The 12,102-nt window shown below is 46.2% G+C and overlaps 1 protein-coding gene across 1 annotated transcript in view; it reads right to left on the minus strand.

Annotated features, from left to right (window-relative positions):
* Positions 1-12,102, minus strand: part of PDLIM4 (PDZ and LIM domain 4) — a 47,871-nt gene that overhangs the window by 14,887 nt on the left and 20,882 nt on the right. Inside the window, exon 3 of the mRNA XM_032750830.3 lies at positions 10,216-10,300. Coding sequence (XP_032606721.1) covers positions 10,216-10,300 — 85 coding nt within the window. The remainder of the gene's footprint in view (positions 1-10,215; positions 10,301-12,102) is intronic.

Genomic DNA, 12,102 nt, shown 5'->3' on the forward strand with positions numbered 1-12,102 from the left:
GACTCAAACACAGCTGAAGGCCACCTTTGGCTCAGCCCATTCTGTTTGATGTTATTAGATTCACCCTCTTCTCAAAAACAGGCTACGATGGGCCGGTGCCAGCTGAATGTTTGCTGCCAAAATGCTGAATTACAGAAACAAGCATTGCCATTTATGCACCAGGAGGTAAAGCATCCCTCAGCCACAGTCACCTGGAAGAGGTGCCTCTTGTGACTGAGTTTGGTTATCTGTGTCCACCATCCAGCAACAGCAGGACAAGCCTGTCTGCTTCAGTTCTTCCTCTGGCTTTCTTCTCCCTTGCTCCAAGCTTGGGTAATTGAGTCCCAACTGATTCTGGCCTCTCCTGGCAGAGGGCTTTCTATGGATGAAGTTTTGCCTTCATTACTACAAGTTCTCTATCATGCAAAGTGCCAAGCAATTAAGCATGAAGACATATCCCAGTACATTCTGACACCCTCAAGCCAAGACTCAGCCTCTGCACAGAAGACAACTGCAATGCTGCAGCTCCCTCCTCTCCTTCCCCCCAGATTTTCAAAAGGAAAGAGACTGCTTCATCTCTGATGAACCAGTTCAAAAGTCCCAGAAATGGAAATCTTATTATTACCCCACAGTGGGGAGTGTATGGGACAGACAGCATGGATTTCATTTCAATGAAAATAAGTGATTCACACTGTGGCCAACAGCTGAAGGAACAGGATTGATTCTCCAAAAAAAGCCTCAGAAGGAGTCCCAGGGGAATCCATATGACAAAGGCTGCTCCAAAGCTTAGAAAAAAGGATACATTTTAAAAGCTACACTCATTTTAACACGTATTTCCCTATATACACAGTTCAGATGTTCTGTGTATATGCTGCTTTTACAGACTAAGCAGCCTTCAATCTAACTTTCAAAAGCTCTAGTAAGTATGATCCCATTACTTTGCTCAGCTCAGAAGATGAGGGAAAAAAGGTCAGGTCTAATTTGCTGAGGCCAGATAAATTGAGTGTGTGGGGTTTTTTACAAGATAGATTTTAAATATTCTGCCAAGCTCCCCTTTCAACGTTGTCAGAGACTGAAATATTATAGTTTTTGACTTAAACATTTTCATGAAGGACTTTTAGAACTGTATTACAAAAGCTGCACAGAACACCACCACACCCTGAACAGGCCTTTGGAGTGAGGCCCTGGACTGTTCCCTGACGAAGATGAAGCTCAGGAACTGGGGACATTCATAAAGTACAAGCTTAGCATCTTTGGGGAGGAGACCACAGCTCCGGGGCTACCAGCTGCCAGGCTCACACAGACCCTCGCACCCAACAGTGGGAGATGTTATAGATGGGTAATATGATGACTGGCTCTCACAACTGAGGGATGAATATTGTGTGTATGTTAAGAGGAGTTTGTTGATGTATGGTTATGGTACTGTAGTTTGTTGTTTGGACACCCTCTGTTCTCCCCACAGTCCCCTTTCCCCGCTCTGTATTGCTGCCACCGGCCAGCCTGGGCTGTCAGGGTTGTCAGGGACATGTGGAGGGAGGGTGTGCACATGTGCCCCGTGCCTGGGGCAGCTGGAAACGGGGAAGCCTGTGGCTGGGGGGGCTTGGCATGACAACACCTCCCCTCCAGCCAACCTGCACGGGACAGCAAGGAGAGTTGACTGATGGACTTGGGGAGGGGCCAGGGCTGGCTGAGGCAACCCAAGGGGTATAAAAGGTGCAACAGCCACTTTGTGGATGAGCCTCTGCCAGTCAGCCACGCTCCCCTCGCTGTCCCTTTTTCCTTATTTGGTCCTTTGTTGTGTTGAGGTTTAATAAACCTTGGACCCCAAAGGGATCCCCTACACCAGAGATGATGCAACAGACCCTCAGTCTTGCAAGGCACAGTGTCAAACAGGCCCCTGCACAGGAGACACGTGGGCATTCCCACCTGCCCAAAGTGGATAATCCATGGAATTCTGTACTCTTCCGCATGTGGCAGCATGACGTGAGACCCTCAGCACCAATAAGACCAGATGGAAGGGAGCACTGAGACATTGTTGGGACCCTCAAATAGGTGATATGCTTCTATCTAACCCCTGTGTCTCTCTCCCCCACACACTTCTTTTTCTCTCTTTTTTTTTCTTTCTCTTTGCTTCTTTTACTATTAAATAAAAAATACATCATTTTTTGGCACCAAACTACAACCTCATTTGGTTTTAATCTAGTTTTTGGGTATATTTCGAATCTTTAAAGTTCTTTGAGGCTTATACACAGAGACTTAGCTTTCCTCACTTTTCTGGGTTTAAACCGTGTTGTAACAAATGTATACCGCAGTCTGAAGGAAAACCTTATCCATCACATCCTTCTCACTACACTCCTTTCACAGCTGTCAGTTAAATATCAAATCAGTATTTCAGATCTCTCTAAGTAAGAGACCAAACTCTCAAAATCAGATGATCTTTCTGTAAAAAGGCTGCAGACAGTGTTCACGTGAAACATGACTCAAGCTGGAGCCTGGTGGAGCCCCAGCCCACCCATATTCCCAGGACAGGCTGTACTGCACAAGGGCGTGTAGTGACAGGACAAGGGGAAATGGCTTCACACTGACAGAGGGCAGATTTAGATGGGATATCAGGAAGAAATTCTTTCCTGTGAAGGTGGTGAGGCTCTGGCACAGGCTGCCCAAAGAAGCTGTAGCTGTCCCATTCCTGGAAGTGTTCAAGGCCAGACTGGATGGGGCTTGGAGCAACCTGGGATAGGGGAAGGTCTCCCTGCCCATGCAAGGGAGGTGGAACTAGATGAACTTTAAGGTCCCTTTCAGCCCAAACCATTCTGTGATTCTGCATGGCACAAGGTATAGCACAAAGCCACATTTTACCCAGGGACAAATCTCTCACACTCAAAGAGCAGTAACATTTCTCCACCTTGGAGCAGCCATGTGGATGGCCATCAGCAAGGCTGTGATGGATGTATGGATGTTTCCTCCCACAGCTCCAGGGAGAAGCTGCACCCTCATGCAAATTAAAGAGCTCAGGAGAGACTCAAGCTGCAATGCCAGGACTTTATCCCTTAACCTTCCTGGCTCCTCAGTAGTCTCTTAAAAATCCACATCAAAGGAAAAAAGTTACCTAAGACTGTCAAGATTAAAATGTGTTTGCATTTGTCTTGCCTGTACAGTGCAGAGAGCACATTTCTAACATCAAGTGTGAGAGGGGCATTTACTCAGCAGACAAAGGAGAGCTCTGCATGAATGTCTTGGCAGAAGAGCCTTGAAATTCCCTCCTTTGCCCAGCAGCAGCAAGCTCCTGCCAAGTGGCTACCTCACTAGAGCTAGGCTCAACAACAGTCTAAACACTAGAGAGGGCTGTCCTACACCCCAGTGTTCAGGGTCACCTTCCAAGCTCGAGAACAGGAGGGCATTGCTCAGTGCAGGTATCAGAATGATGCCCCCCCCCCCAGAGCTGCTGTTGGATTAACTTTCCCACTGACAGAAAATAATATCCACTACCGATGGAAAAAAACCTGAAACCATCACAGCAGGTGTCCACCTGCCCTCCTGACTGCCCCCTTTCTCCCAGGGAAGATGCTGCTGCTCCCATTTCAGTCCATGCTTCCACTGAATCACTTCACTCAGCATCTGGTGTTTGGCTTACAGGACAAACCTGGCGAGCTTACCACTAACAGACTGTGCCCTGATATCATGTTTTCCATCTTACTGTCACTCTTCTCTCTCAGTTGGGGAATTGTTGCTTTTTCAGATGTTAACATATCACACTTTCTGATTTTCTTTCTATAATCATTATCAGCAGCTAACTGAAACTAGAAGTTTCATCAGCAACAAGCTAAGCTTCAGGCTACAAAAATATGACATGCTTAAAACCAAAAGGTGCCTACTCCACCAGCATGGCTTATCTGAACACCTCCTTCTGTAAAAGCCATGGTAAAGTACACCAGAAAACACAGCAAAAACAGCAGGAGGAGATATTTTTTCATCTTGGAATGTCCCAACCTTTTGTTTTTCCTCGTTAATAAAAAAAGATAAATTCAGGTAGTGTCTCAGCTTTTCCCAGCCCTCTGTGGCATGAGCTGCTTTAGGGGATGGAAGCAGCTGCTTCAGCCTGATCATCCTGAGGGCCCACAGTGAGCATCCCTCCAGCATCCCTTTTTGCACCATTGGGGATGGCTCTCTCCACTTGCTCTCACCCCAGCAGGTCACTCAAGTGACCTCCAAGAGCAGTTAATTCCTCTTAAGTCAGCCACAAGGAAAAGTGAAAGGGGATAAGCTGTTTTTACTGATGGACAAGAACAGAAACACTGAGCTACTCCCATGCTTCCAAACACCTGGCACTTCTGAGCACACAAGCAGCAGTTTCCTTACCTGTGTTAATGGAGTCATCACTGAAACTGATGTTATCAAGTAAAACAACACAGTATATGTCTGTGCTAGCACTTAATCCAACAGCATTTTGTTTGTCCTAAACCAACCCCCACTGTTATCATTTCAGTACAATTCCTGTGTACCTTCAATGAGAACAAATTATTCAAATTACCAGAACAGAAGAAAACACTGTTTTGAAGTTTCCATTCCCATTTTCCCTTCCTTTATCCTAATCTTAGTTTTGCTTCTTTCATATACCAGGACTATCAAAACTCACTTAAAGATGCTAATTTATCTAAGACATACACAGAGAATTTCACATAAAAGGTTACAGCTTCGAGATGTTACAGTGGTACTCAGAAAATTCCTTTGCTTTCAAATGATGCAATATTATATCACAAGCAAAAGTAAACATAAGTGCATATGCTATGTGTGTGTAACCTCTTCACCCTGTAAATTAGATTAGTGGCTTTTTGTAGTGTAAAACCCCAGTATCTGGGTGTGAAATGTTGCCTGAGCACTCAGAGCTCACGGCTGATGCACCCACAGTGGCTGTCAGGATTCAGCATGTTTCTGCTATTAAATCAGTCCTCAAACAACGAGCTGCAAGTTCCCATGGAAGGGAACCCGGGTTTCTGCCAGGGCATTAGCTCATCCTTTGTTTTCCCCAAGGCAGACATTTTCCCTCCTTCCATCAGGAGAGGTTGGTGCCCCGCTGGGCAGCAGGAGCCTTCCCAGAAGCAGGCATGGCCCATCCTGCCCCAAGAGCAGGAGAGGAAGGATGGTCAGTCTCCCTGAGAAAGGAAATTCCATCTCTCCAGCTAGGAGGCTTTAACCCCCAGCTCACAGAACTGAGCATGGCCTATGCCAGGCTTTTGCAAAGAAGTACACAGAAGTTTCCTTCTTGGCAGCAACCCAAAAAGAACTTAAAACTAATACTACATCTAATTAAAGTTAACTTAAATCCATTACTCAGTTAATTAAGTAAGGAGACATTCACCCTTAGTAAAAAAAAAAATATACATATATATAATCTAGAAAAAAGTAAATATGAGCATATTTAACACATATTTAAGGGTGTTAAAATCAGTTCTAAGGGACAGGTTAGCAGCCAGCTACTCTCCCTGCTTTACTGTGGGACACCCAGAGCTGGGGCACCAGAAGCTCAGATTCCCCTGAAGCCCAAATGTGATTTCATTTCTGTAATTAGGAGCAAGCACGATCAGCAGTGATACTACTTGTGCAGTCAAGGCAAGTATGAAAAACTCCCAGGAATGATGCTGCAGAGCCCACACTGGGTGGATGCCATGTGCAATGAGAGGTGGCAAGTCCTCAGTGCTGCAACCACACACACCTGAGCCCCTCTGACAAGAGCAAATAAAGGTGTGTCCACATTTCCACTGGCCTGGCTCACACCCAGCACTGCCTGGGTTTCCTGCAATGCCTGGATTAGGCTGCTCAAACAGTTACAGTAGATGCAGCTTTGTTCCAATTTCTCCTCTTCATTCCATTCTAGCCGGCATTTTCACACCTTGCATCCGATTTTAGTCAGAGCAAAACAACAAATCTCTGTGGACTGAGTCAAGAACAGAGTAACACATAGGAAAAATAATTCATAAGTGATGAGCAGAAACAGCCTTCTCATTGTCCCTGTGCATCTCCTCTGATGCTGTGGCTCTTCTCCACTGCCCAGAGCTCACCCTCCCAGCTGGGTGGTCAGGCTGGGAAAGCCCCTGCTCAGGACACAGCACAAGAGAGGAGCCAGGATGCTGATGCACCTCCCTCCTCCATCTCCTGAGAATGTCACAGGGCTGCTCTGCTGGCTCAGTAGCACCAGGATGCCCTTCCCATGGACTGCTGTGGGAAGTGTCTCTGCCTGTCTGCACTGCCAGAGGAAACCCAGCCTTTCACCCCATGTAGCTATTTCAGCCAAGCATCCAGGTTTGGGAGGACTTGCATCCTATTTCATCTCTGTCTACATGCTGACAGTTTAATTTCTGCAATTATTCTCCCACCCACACACTTGATCTATTGTCAATTAGCACTGACAGGGTCCCCACAGCCCAAAGCCCACGTTTCCAGCCCCCCCCCCCCCCCCCCCCCCAGCCAGAGAGCTGCCAATTCTGGCACTTTGGAAATGAAAAAAAAAACAAACATCCTCACTTTTTATTAGCACTGCATAGCAGTATTTTGACTAGCAAGCTCATGCTACAGGAAGCCAAAAACTCCAGAAACTGATGGATGGGTGTTCCCACTCTCCTTGTATGCTGGGGGGGAGTGGCTGGGACCAGTGCCCACAGGGACACCAACACCATGCCAGGTGAGACTGGGGACCCCAACATGCCAGCAGCAATGTCATGGGTGCATGATGGAAATCTTGACTGCTGGCTGGAAACCTCTGAGTTGTCCCCAGCATCCCTGTAGGTCCCACCTCCACCCATCTCAGGGTCCAACAGACAGGCAGCCCTTCTTTAGGTTGCAAGTCTGAACACCACTGCATTTGTGGCCGTCTCTGTAGGTCCTTGCTGTTAAGGACAGATTTGTCTAGCAAAACCAACTGATTACCAAAGTCTGCTTTAACAAAAAATAAAGTTACTTTTCCCAAAAGTTACTCATCCTGTTCAGTGTTGCTCCTGCTAACTGTGAAAAAGCAGCTCTCCAGTTCCAGCTTCCTCAGTTTGAGGGCACAGTCATGGCAATAATCAAAAACAGAAACAAAAACAAACAAACAAAAAAAACCCACCAAAAATTAAAGAAAAAATAAGGAGGATTGATTACATTCTTGGACTCTGAGTAGGGGTTTACCAGAAAGCTAAACTTAGAAACTACAACAGATTTAGAAAAGGGGAGAGAAAAACTCACCAGATACTCCACACCTTCCAACTTCTCTTGCACAGATGGTAACTACAAATTTCACTGCCTTCAAGACAAAGATTACACCTAAAAACCTAAATTGTAATAACATAAATACAGATTTTCCTACAAATCATTCAGACTGAGGCATTCTGCTTATGTGCATGTTTCAGGCAAGAGTTACTGTAGTCGTAAGTCAAGATTTTCAACAGATCTTTGCCCAGTATGATGAAAAAGCATATACAGTAAAACCTGGAAGAAGAAAGGATATGTGCTCCACATTACCGCAAAGGCCACTTGGGGTAAAACTCTAAAAATCTTTTTCAGGGACAAACCCCCAACCGATTTTGTGATTTGGGGGCAGAATTCCAGCAGAAAATTTTCCCTGTGTTTCAAAGCAGATTGCTTTTTTCCAGATGCAAGGAAGTGCACCTAAAGGTTGCATGTATTGAGCCAAGTTACTTTACAATGAGATTTTTCCTTCTCACAATCTAGTACGTGCCTTTGCCAAAGGGGCTGAACGAACACAGCATGGGACAGCCCTGGGTCACCTGGCATTGCTCCACAAGGACTCCAGCCATGCCTGGGAGCTCTGCTCCCAGGGGATTGGTACCTGCAGCAAAAATTGGCTTTCTTTGGGTGCTGATGGTCACCTTCAGCCTCACACAGGTCAGAGGACATCAGTGATAACTCTTGGGTTAGCACAGCTGCTGGCATGTGTTCCACGCTGTCAGCATCAACCACACTGGAGGCACAGGCACTTTGGAGATGTGCATGGAACCAACTTTACCTCCTCTCTGGGAAACCCAAAAAACCACTAAGAAAGACAACACATGGATACAGGCAGCAAAAAAAAAAAACAAACAAACCAGCAAGAACAGGAACCTGCTGCCTGCACTTGTGGACCCTTGTTCACACACCTCTCTCAGTGCCCTACCACAAACACATCTGCTTTACCTACTCCCCAGATTTACATATTTTTAGTGTAGGTCTGGATTTAGAATAGTTCATCCCTACCCCCTTCATTATATTCTATAAAACTGTCTAATTTTTAAAAAGATCCATATGTAACATATATTAATAGTCAGATTCAAATCCAATCTGCATTAAACCTCAGGAAGTTGTATCTGGCAGTGGAACTGCTGCACATTTGTTCCTCATTTAATATTATTCATAGGTAAAGTCTAGTAAGAAAAAATAACTGTCAGAAAAGATGGCTGTAATTGATAAATGAAGCAAACATGGCCAGAATGCAAAGCCCAAGCTCACACATCAGCCTGTGCTGTAAGTCAGGGCAGGAAAGACAAACAGTCCCATGTGCTGCTGGTGTGTGGTACCGAGGCAGCTCTGCCAGTGCTGCTGTCGTGCTGTGCCTCTGCCTGCTGTCCTGGGCAGAAATGCAGAATATCTGCACATTCCACATTGCTGGAACGGCCAACAGACAAAGGCCTCACACTCTGGTCCATTTCTCATGGGGTTTGGAGGATCCCACCCTCGTCCTGAGCACTCAGTGGCTCTCTGCTGCCAGTACTTTCTCCTCATTCCTCACTGAAGGAGACACCACTCCTTGTGGCATCATCCCCTCTCTTCCACCCTTGCAGCTCCTGTATTCCTTCTGAACTGAGGCAAGGGAGGGCTGAGGGGGCACCCTGGAACCCTCACCAGGACACTCTAAAAGCCTCTCTAGAAAGGAGCAGTTGGACTAAACCAGCAGATCCTGCACACAGGCATTTTGTAAGGGCTGGAGAAAAAGCATGGAAAAGCCTATGACATAAACCACCTCTGTGGAGGAGATGACCATCTGAGCAATATTTGAACATTCAGCATCAGCCAAAGGGTGGTGACATGCTTTGGGACAAGCACAGGGGAATTCTGTCAGCCTGAACTGACACACTTTGACATTCTGAAGGCTGTAGGCAGCCCCAGGGTCTCCACCACAGCCCTGGTGGCCATCCTACAGCAGTGAGAAGCCTCAGCAGGCTCAAGCCCTGCCATCCATGACCTCGGGAAAAGCTGGCAGCATGTGCACCAGCTCAGCCCACTTTCAAGGGGAGCCAGACAGCAGGAGCTGCCCTCTGCCTATCTATCCTCCTGGTCTCCTCCTCGTACCCCAGCTATCTCCACATGGACCAGCACTGCAAAAATTGACAATCCAGTACCTTATAAGCAGAGAGGGAGAAGAGAAGCCCCATTTCTCTTTCTATCAAGAAGCCAAAGGAGAATGAGAGTCATCTCTGACCTTGATAACAAGCCATTAGAGATAGGTAGGAAAGATGAGGAAACCTGCTCAGCTCCATCCACCACCTGGCTGCTGCAGGAGACAGGGTAGTATGGCAGGGCAGGATACAGGTAGAAGGCTCCAGGGAACAGAGCTGAGGACAGAGGGAAGAGAGGAGCTGCAAAACAGAGAGAAAGAGTGAGAGAGAAAAAAAAAACAAAGAAAAAAGATGAGAACATTATTTTAAAAAACATCCAAACAAAAAAACCAACCAAACAAAAGAAATTCACCATCATGGGAGGTGAATCACTGCCACAGGACTGGAAGGGTGCAGCAGATTTTGGAAGCAGCCAAAGCAGAGGCACACCAGCTGAGGCAGATGCAGACAGACCCTGGGCGTGCTGTACCCCAGCAAGGGCAGGCACTGGACAGTCAGAGGACTCCCAAGAGCTCCAGCCAAAATAACACTAACTCTGAGCTTGGTCACAGCCTCATGGGGACCAGTGCTGGATGCCACCCCCCCAGCTGCTGCCCAGCCACCCTGTGTCCCCAGCAAGCTGATCCAGCAAAGCCTGGCTGGGCTGGGAGGCAATGACACAGATGGGATTGTGCCAGATCTGCTCAGGATCTGGCTCACTGTGGGAACCAGCCCAAGGAAAGCACAGATAGACCTGCAGAGAACTTTAAAACCACACGTGGAAACTCCTTCACTTCTGGGAGGACTGCAGGGCTCTCCAGACATGGATGTCCGCTCCTCAACAGCAAGCTGGGAGAGCAGCAGATGTGGGGCAGGGCTGCAGCTGCCATACCTGTGGGTCTGGCTCGATGTTGATCCGGTATGCTTGAGCCTTGCCATCTTCCAGGACAGGGGGGGACCAGGTCTTCCCTTCAGCTCTGCAGTGGGAAATTAAGTAAACTCCAGTTGAATTGCATTTAAGAAAGCCCAAACCAAAGCACTCCCGCCCAAACAAACAAAACCCACAAAAATCCCAAAGAAAGAAACAGGCTCCTTAAACAAAACAAAAAAGCAATTAAGCAACTTAAAGAGCAAAAAAGCAAAAACAAACCAGCCAAGAAAAGAAAAAGCCAAATATATATAGCATCTATTAATTCCTTAGCAGGTTTATATTATATTTGCATCTGTCCAAAATTATCCTCAGAAACGTTGTAATAATAAATAGAGAAGATGAGAGTTTCATCCTAGTAAAACCATGAAGCTCAAAACCATCCTTAAAATACAAGGTTCTGTCTGTCTCGGTTTGGGGTTAAAGAGACAAACTTATTCTGGTTCAAGAAATCAGAATAGAGGCTCTTGGTGGCTCCTGTTTTGCATATTCCTGGCTTTGTCCCTTTATTCTAGCCCTGAATCCAGAAAGTATTCTGATTACACATGTGTACAGACATATTTATACATATATACATGCAATCCCTGGCAGGCCTGTGTACTAGACCGCATCAGGAACTCTATAAACACCTTTCAGGGAGAAGGCTTTCACCACCCTGTATGAATCATCCTGACCCTTTCAACAGTTGCCAGATTGAAAAAGCCCTAAAAATACAGTTTCCATTCCCAAATGCATCTTCAATCCTGCCAAGGCAGAGCAGAATACTGTCACTGTCCAAAGATTTTCCATGTGCCTGATCATTTTTTCCCCACAAAGGCATCTGGGGACATGGCTGGAATGTGCTCTCCAGCATAGATCTTCAACAGTTAGGGTATCAGGAGTCACAGGGGCCTGGGCAAGGTTCAGCAGGTGCATCCACAGACTCCTTGGGATGCAAGAAGGTTAAGCTAGAACATGGAAACTCCAGTAAATTCCAGATAAAGCTTTCAATGTGCAAACTATTCTGTTTATCATCACAGTCTGTATATGCACCACTTCACAAAAATAGGTGTTGTTCCATGGGCACAGATGCGCCCTTTTGTGGACTCTCACCCCTGCCACATACCATGTTCACTTTCAGTTAAAATGTCTGCAGAGTCCAAGTTTGAAAAATAAGGAGCATGATTTTAACCCAGGAATTCTCAAGGAGATTTTTACCTTTGCTATTTTGCAGCTACACAAGTCAACATACAAAGCTGTCTTTAAAAATACAGGGTCTGACCCAAAACCTACCAAATCCCACTGACTTGAACACACTTTGGATCCAGCCCTGGAGGATTTCAGCTTTTTTTTTCTCATTACTGCCATTACAGCTTTTTCAACAGGGAGTGATTACTCTCATAGCTAGGTATCTTGTTCTGGTAATTGATCTTTACTGTTATTATTTGATTTTAGGCTGGGACAATTCACTTATAAATTGGCCTTTCCAACTGGGACAAGGGAAACAGTCCCTCCCAGGAACATCAGCATTCCCAGCAACCCCAACTTGCTTTTTGCCATGATCGGTGCTGTGTGCATTGCTCCCACATTGAAAATCAGATCTAGAGGCCCAGAACAATGGAAATGCCTAATTACATTGGCAGGGATCACCATTGTTATTTCTGTGCTTTCCCCTGCACTGAGAGCCCGCAGTGCCCTCAGGAAGGTCCATTATTTCCCCACTCAGCTCTGAAGCCCACATGCCAAACACAGCTTAAAGCATCCCCAAAGACTTCAACCTGCCAGTAAATAAGAACAGAGCTTCAGCAAGTGATTCTGATTGCAGAAGATAAGAGCAATAGCAGTAAATTCATTCTGTGTGAAGGTATGGCA

Source organism: Taeniopygia guttata, chromosome 13, assembly GCF_048771995.1.
Source record: "Taeniopygia guttata chromosome 13, bTaeGut7.mat, whole genome shotgun sequence".
Lineage (NCBI taxonomy): Eukaryota > Metazoa > Chordata > Aves > Passeriformes > Estrildidae > Taeniopygia > Taeniopygia guttata.